Source organism: Pelophylax lessonae (assembly GCF_965119305.1).
Source record: "Pelophylax lessonae genome assembly, chromosome: 12".
NCBI classification, from domain to species: Eukaryota; Metazoa; Chordata; class Amphibia; order Anura; family Ranidae; genus Pelophylax; species Pelophylax lessonae.
The window spans coordinates 12,304,855-12,314,058 of NC_138779.1; the positions used below are offsets into that span (position 1 = coordinate 12,304,855).

The 9,204-nt window shown below is 44.4% G+C and overlaps 1 protein-coding gene and 1 long non-coding RNA gene across 2 annotated transcripts in view; one reads left to right on the top strand and one right to left on the bottom strand.

Moving 5' to 3' along the window:
• LOC309567853 overlaps positions 1 to 9,204 on the top strand; it is a 1,051,047-nt gene that overhangs the window by 414,215 nt on the left and 627,628 nt on the right. The window lies entirely within an intron of this gene.
• LOC309568270 (uncharacterized protein) overlaps positions 1 to 9,204 on the bottom strand; it is a gene marked incomplete at both ends in the record, with an annotated part of 76,595 nt that overhangs the window by 66,040 nt on the left and 1,351 nt on the right. Inside the window, 3 exons of the mRNA XM_082273939.1 lie at positions 1,806 to 2,045; positions 5,314 to 5,468; positions 7,921 to 8,135. Coding sequence (XP_082130065.1) covers positions 1,806 to 2,045; positions 5,314 to 5,468; positions 7,921 to 8,135 — 610 coding nt within the window. The remainder of the gene's footprint in view (positions 1 to 1,805; positions 2,046 to 5,313; positions 5,469 to 7,920; positions 8,136 to 9,204) is intronic.

A 9,204-nucleotide genomic window follows, 5' to 3' on the forward strand; every position in this document is an offset into this window, starting at 1 on the left:
TCAGGAGGGACACAGTAACAGGAGGGAAGCAGAAGGGCACAATACTGGGATCAGGAGGGCACAGTACCGGAAGGGAAGCAGAAGGGCACAATACTGGGATCAGGAGGACACAGTAACAGGAGGGAAGCAGAAGGGCACAATACTGGGATCAGGCGGGCACAGTACCGGAAGGGAAGCAGAAGGGCACAATACTGGGATCAGGAGGGACACAGTACCGGGAGGGAAGCAGAAGGGCACAATACTGAGATCAGGAGGGACATAGTACCGGGAGGGAAGCAGAATGGCACAATACTGGGATCAGGAGGGCACAGCACTGGGAGGGAAGCAGAATGGCACAATACTGGGATCAGGAGGGCACAGTACCGGGAGGGAAGCATAAGGGCACAATACTGGGATCAGGAGGGCACAGTACCAGGAGAGAAGCAGACGGGCACAATACTTGGATCAGGAGGGACACAGTACCGGGAGGGAAGCAGAAGGGCACAATACTGGGATCAGGAAGGACACAGTACCGGGAGGGAAGCAGAAGGGCACAATACTGGGATCAGGGGGGCACAGCACTGGGAGGGAAGCAGAAGGGCACAATACAGGGATCAGGAGGGACACAGTACTGGGAGGGAAGCAGAAGGGCACAATACTGGGATCAGGAGGGCACAGTACCGGGAGGGAAGCAGAAGGGCACAATACTTGGATCAGGAAGGCACAGTACAGGTTCAGGGATGCCGCCCTGGACACAGCCATTCCAGGACAGATTAGTAAAAAGCATGACTATCTCTGCAAATCCAGGACGGTTAGCAAGTGTGATGTTATGCAAGATTATCTTGGGTCCCCAATGCTCCTTGGGCCCCTGGGCAGTGTCCAGGGTTACCCATGCATTAAGATGGCCCTGATCCACTGTTAGGTATGTATTGCTTGCTGTCTAAAGCAGCTGGGAAACCCATGAACAAAGATTGTTGGATTGTTCACAAATCATCACCCTAGTCCAGCACCTCTGCATATACCCAAGTTCCTGGAGTCCTGATAAAGGTGGACTCCTTATACCCCTGAATTGTATTGGCACTTTCCTATTTTCCACACCTAGACCCTTCTCAAGGCTTGTATTGCTGTCCGAGGCAAAATTTCCTTTCACATCCTGTACTGGTGACACCAAAAATACAGGGCCATGAAATGATGGAAGATCTCTCCCTAGTGAGGACATAGACAGTGAGCAGTGTGGTGAAGAGTAGTAACCTCTTGGCTGGTTTTAATTGCTGTCAGTGTTCATAATGACCCCATATCCTCAGTTCTAGTCCTAATTTCACAAGCATGGATCAGTAACCAGAAAGTGCCTCAAAGTAGCCACAGACACCTCACAAGGGTTCCAACCCTTCCCCATTCTAAAACTGAACAAAATGTAGACTTGAGTTGGGCTGTAAAGATGAACTCCAGGAATGATATCACTTTAGAAAGTTGGCTTGTCCAGATTAGTTCAGAACTTCATGCCAACACTTCAGCAATGTACTCTTAAGCCAACCATAGACATTTCGAATCTCAAAACATGTATGGGCAGGCTAAATGTACCCAAGTTGATCGATCAACTTGAGTACAACCGGGCTGTCGGATTTTACATGCAATTATTGCTAACGGCTGTTTTTAACGAGGGTTTTCCTTGTTAACACTGTCTGTTTGAAGAATAGAAATTTGCTCCATCTCTGGCCGGCCTTAAGGTGGTACGGAATATTGTTCTGTGTATTTAGTGAATTATTTCTGTAGTCAAAATGTACAAAGAACACATAGCATTCATAACCAGTGTACTATGTACTTACCCGTTCTGAAGAAGATAGTACTTTTGGATACTTGAATTAGTAGGAGAGGCATAAATATTCACCACTTTGAGTTTAGAGGTGTTAACATCCAGATCTGGTACTCGTACTGAAAGGTATATAGTATCTTCCACATACAGGGAGTCATCTTCTGAGAGAGGGGTTGTATATGTGTTATCTTTAAAGGCCATCATTACAGCTGCAAAACTTCCATTTCCTGTAGGGCCGGTTATTTCTGTGGTCCTGGAAAATAAACACATGACAAAGGTTACCTACCTAGAAACCCTTGCAGGTATATGGCCATGCATCAATAATGTTATACAGAGAATTGTCATTATTTATTTGTACTAAGGATAAAGAAGAGCAAACCTTTTAGATATCTTCCTCAGCTCTGTGTATATTGATGAAAGCAATAAAGCTGATATACAATGCCAAGTGCACCACAAAGGTTTAAAATGAGCGAGTATGAAAAAGCGAAATTAAAATAATTTAGGATAAGTACACCAAAAGCATTTTTTTGTCCATACTTCTCTTGTGGGTCACAGGAGTGCACATACTCACTCTCCCGTTAACCAGATTTCCCGCTATCAGCTGGCATGGCAAGGCCTCTCTAGGCTCTGGAAAGTTCCCACCATTGCCACCAATATTGTCAAGATCCATTTGACTGCCTGATTGACAGCTGGATTCACCTCTTAACATTGAGCTGAGAGCTAGAGCCAGCTGCACCCACCCCCTCCCCTGCCCAGTGCTCCTGTGAGTGCTGGAGGAGCAGAGCAGAGAACGGTAACTGACAGTCACTGCTCTCCACTCGGAGAAGACCGAAAACTGAGCAATAAGTAGCCATGTGACTGCTCAGTTCTGGGCCTTAGAGCTCACAGGTGACCACTGCAGAATCACATAGATACTGTATGATACTGATAGAGTATGTATGTTTATTTCTTTTTTTTTAAAACCCATATTTCTCTTTTAGGTGACCTTGTTAGGTTGGGAAAAAAATGAAGAAGAAATGTTCCTACAATAGAAGAGCTTTTATACTCATCTGTCAGGCAGCCCATATCTCCTACCCATTGGTCCAGTGCTTCAGCCTCCACCAGACTCTTCAGTATTCAACATTTTTGGAAGTGCCTCCCAGCGCATGCCATGGTTTTTTTTTCCTCTGACCCCAATGTCACTACAGGATTTAGCAGCGTCGTAGGGTGAGGAGGAAGAAACCATGCGGTGTGGCAGGGGATGCACAAGCATTGAATGCCAAAGACTCTCATGGAGGCTGCAGCACTGAAGCAGAGGGAAGGTAGGAGACAAAGGCCTTAAAAAGTCTTACACTGTGGGAACATTAGGTCACAGGGTGACATGGTTACTTGAAAACACTTGGCCCAAGTTGCTTACACCCATGTATCCTCAGAGAGTTGAGCTCAGTTATATCTAAGCTTTTTTTTTTTCTAATTTACTGAGACTTGGCACAAGAAGTTTAATCCAACTTTGAAGTTTAACCTAACTTTTAACCTGTTATCTCTAATAAAGAGTTAATGCACATTTTTCTATATGATTTTCTTTTTGGATCCCTTAACCACTTAAAATCACGTATCTGTACGGCATTTTGTTAAAGTGGTTGTACTGGGGGTGATGCCTGCAGCCAGAGGCATTACCCCGGTATCGTTTTTTAGAGTGGACGGTCGGCTTTCATGTGGTAGCAACCAATGTGTCTAAATAGCTGCCCAGCTGTCATCACAAGCAGTGGGAGGGGATGTCCCTTCCACCGCTCCGCCCAGGTCTCCTGTCCCACCTGGAGACCAGAGCGACCAGCCGCCATGTCCACCGGCTGGTCGGAGTCCCGAACAAAACTAGAATCAGCTTTGATTGGGTCTCCGATGTAGTAATCTGGAAGCGACATCACAATGTCACATCTGGTTTACTCTGCAGCCAACGGCGCTGATTTTAAAAATTCAAAGTATTTAAAAATGCTAATTTTGGCGTTTTGAAAACTTTGAAGTGCAGAAGAGGGGTTTGAGGTCTTTTAGACCCCAGATCCCTCCATAAAGAGTACCTGTCACTGCATATTACTGTCACAAGGGATGTTTATATTTCTTGTGACAGCAATAAAAGTGATCAATTTTTTTTTTTAATAGGTACAGGGTACAAAAATAAATAAGAAAAAAAAATATTTTTAAAGCACCCCTGTCCCCATGTGCTCACGCACCAAAGAAGACGCATATGTAAGTCGCGCCCACAAATTTAAACAGTGTTAAAATCACACATGTGAGGTATCGCCGCGACTGTTAGAGCGAGAGCAATAATTCTAGCAAAAGACCTCCTCTGTAAATCTAAACTGGTAACTGCTAAAAATGTTAACGCGTCGCCTATGGAGATTTTTAAGTACCATAGTTTGTCGCCATTCCACGAGTGTGCGCAATTTTAAAGTGTGACATGTCAGGTATCTATTTACTCAGCATAACATCATCTTTTACAATATACAAAACATACATATACATACATAAAAAACAATTGGACTAACTTTACTGTTTAGTTTTTTAAATTCAGTGAAGTCTATTTTTTCCCCTAAAAAATTGCATTTAAAAGACCGCTGCGCAAATACCGCGTGACAAAAAATATTGCGACAATCGCCAATTTATTTTCTAGGGTCTTTGCTAAAAAATTATATATAATGTTTGGGGGTTCTAAGTAACTTTCTAACTTTAACTTAGACTTGCTCTTGAAGTGGTTAATATTGTGTAATGCTTACATGTTGGACGGACTTATGAGATTTGCTTTTATAATATATATTCACCCATGTGTCCTCAGAGAGTTGGGCTCAGTTATTTTCACCCATGTGTCCTCAGAGAGTTGGGCTCGGTTATATTTAAAGGGAACTAAAACTATTTAAAGCGGTGTTCCAGCTGTGGAAAAAAAAATAAAAGTCAGCAGCTACAAATGCTGTAGCTGCTGACTTTTATTATATAGACACTTATCTGTCCAGGGAGCCCACGATGTCAGCACCCCAGCTGATTTTCAGATCGGCTGCCTGGTGCTGCCGCCACCATTCCCTCTAAGGGAAACTGGCAATGAAGCCTTTTCAGCTTCACAGCCGGTTCCCTACTGCACATGCGCGAAGCATGCTGCACATTCTCATTGGCTCAGCGGCAGGGGAAGGAGAAAGGGGACGGAACCTCCAAGGGACAGCGCTGCGCTGCTGTCTCTCAGAAGTTGGGAAGGGTACCTGTCAAAAACAGGAACCCCTTTCCCCCTCCCCACTGAAAGGTGCCAAATGTGGCTACGGAGGGGGGAAGGAAGCAGATGAGCAGAAGTTCCACTTTTGGGTGGAACTCCGCTTTAAGTTTTTGTTTCTGTTGAAGCTTGGCACAAGCCCATTTTAGTACCTTCATTAAAGTTCAATCAGTAACTACAGACCTGTAAGTTTAACATCTACTGTATGGAAGATAGAAGAGTAGACACTAGAATATAATATCGTAACAGATAGCCAGCATTGGCCCTGAAAGTATGCAATAATAATTACCCAAGTATTGGGCGCAGCGTCACATTAAGAGCGACATTCATATATAGCGGGTAAGAACAGGAAACATTCAGGACAACGTCATTTGTTATTCGGATCGGATCCGTTTTGCCAAAAATATACAGCTGATTTGTGTACATAACATGGGTTGCACTCATCTGTAGAGAGAGGAAGCACAGAAGTCATTAGACAAGGTCAGAAAACTTACCGCCATACAGTAATCCACACATGAGCAGATAGTTACTTTTAATGTCAGTGTATTCTCTGAAGGATCAAAAAAGAAGGCTCTAATTTTCATAAGGCAGAACTTCAGCCCAAAACAACCAGATAAAAATAAATAGCATATCATAGGATTAAATAACAAAAGTAGCTTTTTCGGCAATATTCAACTTCAACTGCCGTTTGATGTCCTCAGTCTAATGACCACTACCATTCAACCGACTTTATCTAAGTCATGGTACCCTTGGACCCCCCCCCCCCCACCCCAAGCCTGTGACTGGACAGTGAAAGGAGAAGCAGAGGCTTCATCTCTCTTTCACTCTGTTCTCTCCTCCTATCAAAATAATGTGTGTTAGCGCATGAACTACTTGGCTATATGTGAAGAAAAAGGGGGAAAAGATAACCCCCAGGAGTGATGGGACTTTTAAAGCATCCACTAGTTAATCTCATAAAGAAATGTACATTCCTTAAACGTATAAATACATACAAAATTTATTCTGATAACATATTAAAAATTCTCAGTACATAAAAACCATCACATAAATGAGTGAGCACAACAGTGCTAAGCAACATGCTTCTGAGCGAGAAGAACCCATAAGTGGTCCAACATGTAGCAGGGTCTGTGTCTGAAGACCATCAAGATGGCTGACCTCCTATGCCCGGCTCAGAAGGGTTCTATTGTGCAAGTTTGCCAATGGATCGCTACGTGTTTCGCTATGCAGCTTCTTCAGGTGATCCTATTGGTGTTATAATGGGGGGGGGGTGAAGGGTACCCAATATTCTCTTGGATGGAGGCTGTGAAGTAAGAGGAGCCACAGCTCATATGGATGCCGATCCAATCAGGATCGATACCCCCTCCGGCAGGGAGACAGTGGAGATGTCCCCAAACAGCTGTGGCTCCTCTACAGGAAGGATATATACTGTACATATAGTGGTTAATTCCAGTAGGAACAATTCTAGTACCACTATTACTTCACAGCCTCCATCCAAGAGAATATTGGGTACCCTCCACCCACCATTATAACACCAATAGGATCCCCTGAAGAAGCTGCATAGTGAAACGTGTAGCGATCCATTGGCAAACTTGCCTATTAGAACCCTTCTGACCCGGGCATAGGAGGTCGGCCATCTTGATGGTCTTCAGACACAGACCCTGCTACATGTTGGACCACTTATGGGTTCTTCTCGCTCAGGAGAATGTTGCTCAGCACTGTTGTGCTCACTCATTTACGTGATGGTTTTTGATGTACTGAGATTTTTTAATATGGTTTTACTATAAATTTTGCATGTATTTATACATTTAAGGATTGTACATTTCTTTTTGAGATTAACTAGTGGATGCCTTAAAAGTCCAACCACTCCTGGGGGTTATCTCTCCCCCCTTCTTTTTTTCATTTATATACTGGATGTGGTACCACTATATCCAAGATCATGTCTCAGTCTTCTTTTATATATATATATATATGTATATATATATATATATATTTACATATATACAGTGCTTTAAGTGGGCCGGTATGCACTGGTACTCAGTACCGCCACTTCCAAATATGGCTTGTGAGCATACTGCCACCTCTCCGTGCGCCTTAGCGTACCAGTACGCTCATTTTGGACATCTGCGCCCTCAATTCCCCCCCACCCCCCCAAGATTATTTCCCACTCCAGAGCCAGACCAGTCACCACCAGTGAGTCCCCCTGCTCCGGAGTCCCAGCCCAGGCCAGGGGGGGGGTGCTCTCTGGGGACCCTGATGTGGGGTGGGGGGGGGCAACAAAATTTATAGGCTATAATAGAGTACCGGCACCTCTTTTGGGCCACTTAAAGCACTGTATATATATAATTGTCTATATGTGATGCTTCTCCTTCTCCCAGTCTGAGCTGTGCTGTACAGAGACTGTAAGAGGCTGAAACCAGGTCACATTTATATTGATGCATTTAAAAAAAATATATATATATTATTTGATGCATTAGTGAATACAGAGCTGTGTTATTTGTGTCTTTTATGGCTGCCTGGGCTTCAGCTCCTTTTTATGGGTGTCTCCTTTAACTAGCCGGCTTCTAAGGGGACACCCATGAATGTGTGCCCTTGACTGGGGCTGTGTGTGTCTATTCAAACACAAAGCACCCAGCAACCCCCACCCCTGATCCCTCCTCCCAGACAACTGCAGGAGCCAATTACACCTCTTCCCTTCTCTATCTCATCTGCAACCAGGAAGTTCAGGGAACAGTGCTGACTTGGAGGACCTGGTAAAAGGCACAAGGGATACCAGGTATGTGTTTGAGGATGGGGAGTTGTCAATGTAGCAGGGCATGTTGTCCATTAATGTTGTAAAAGCATGAAAAATGAGGGTAAAACAAACACTTACAGTCAGGACCATGTCAGAAGAACTTACCACAGGAACTGTGTTACAGTCAGAACTTATTAATGGACGATAAATGGTTATCTCTGATTTTCCATCCACAACCTCCCTTCCTGCCAAACACTCGGGGCTGGTGCTGTTCAGCCTTATATCCGACGTATTATAACCATTTTTTTCCAACCAACATTTTGACACTTGTATATTGAATTTTGCTCCAGTACAAGTAAGATTTACAGATGGAGTGGCTCCTGAAAAAAACATGAATTTTATTCGGCATATCTGAGATGGGAAGGTGACAGGGATGTAATTGATACAATATAGGGGTTTTCTATATATACCCACTTTAGGGGGGCAAGAGTGGCCAGAGAGGGGAGAAAGTTGCCATTGAGTCAAGGAGTTAAAGCTTCCAATTTACATACAAAACATTGACTGTTGGTGATCAGTGTAGCTCTACCTTACATTAGTGGTCAGTGTATCGCCCCCTATATTGGGGGTTAGTGTAGTTCCCCCTTACATTGATGGTTGGTGTAGTGCCCACTTACATTGGTGGTCAGTGTAATGCCCCCTATATTGGTGGTCAGTGCAGTGCCCCCTTATATTGGTGGTCAGTGTAATGCCCCCTTACATTGGCGGTCAGTGTAGTGTCCCCTTACATTGGTGGTCAGTGTAATGCCCCCTTACATTGGTGATCAGTGTAATGCCCCCTTACATTGGTGATCAGTGTAATGCCCCCTTACATTGGTGGTCAGTGTAATGTCCCCTTACATTGGCGGTCAGTGTAGTGTCCCCTTACATTGGTGGTCAGTGTAATGTCCCCTATATTGGTGGTCAGTGTAATGCCCCCTTATATTGGTAGTCAGTGTAGTGCCCCTTATATTGGTGGTCAGTGTAATGCCCCCTTACATTGGTGGTCAGTGTAATGTCCCCTATATTGGTGGTCAGTGCAATGTCCCCTATATTGGTGGTCAGTGTAATGTCCCCTATATTGGTGGTCAGTGTAATGTCCCCTATATTGGTGGTCAGTGTAATGTCCCCTATATTGGTGGTCAGTGTAGTGCCCCCTTACATTAGTGGTTACTGATTATGGGTAAACCTTATACCATAAACCCATGTTTTTTCGTTGTTAGGAGGACTGGACTGAAAGGGAGGGAGCATTTGTCTTTTAGACACACGCCCCCTTCAATGACACTGCAGTGAGAGGAGAGCCTCCACTGCAGCATTTTTTATTGGACAGCTTGGACTTGTGAAAGGGTCCCGCTGTGGGACTGTAATAGAGGGCCCCAGGCTTGAAGGGAAGGGCCCCAGCCAGGAGTCTGG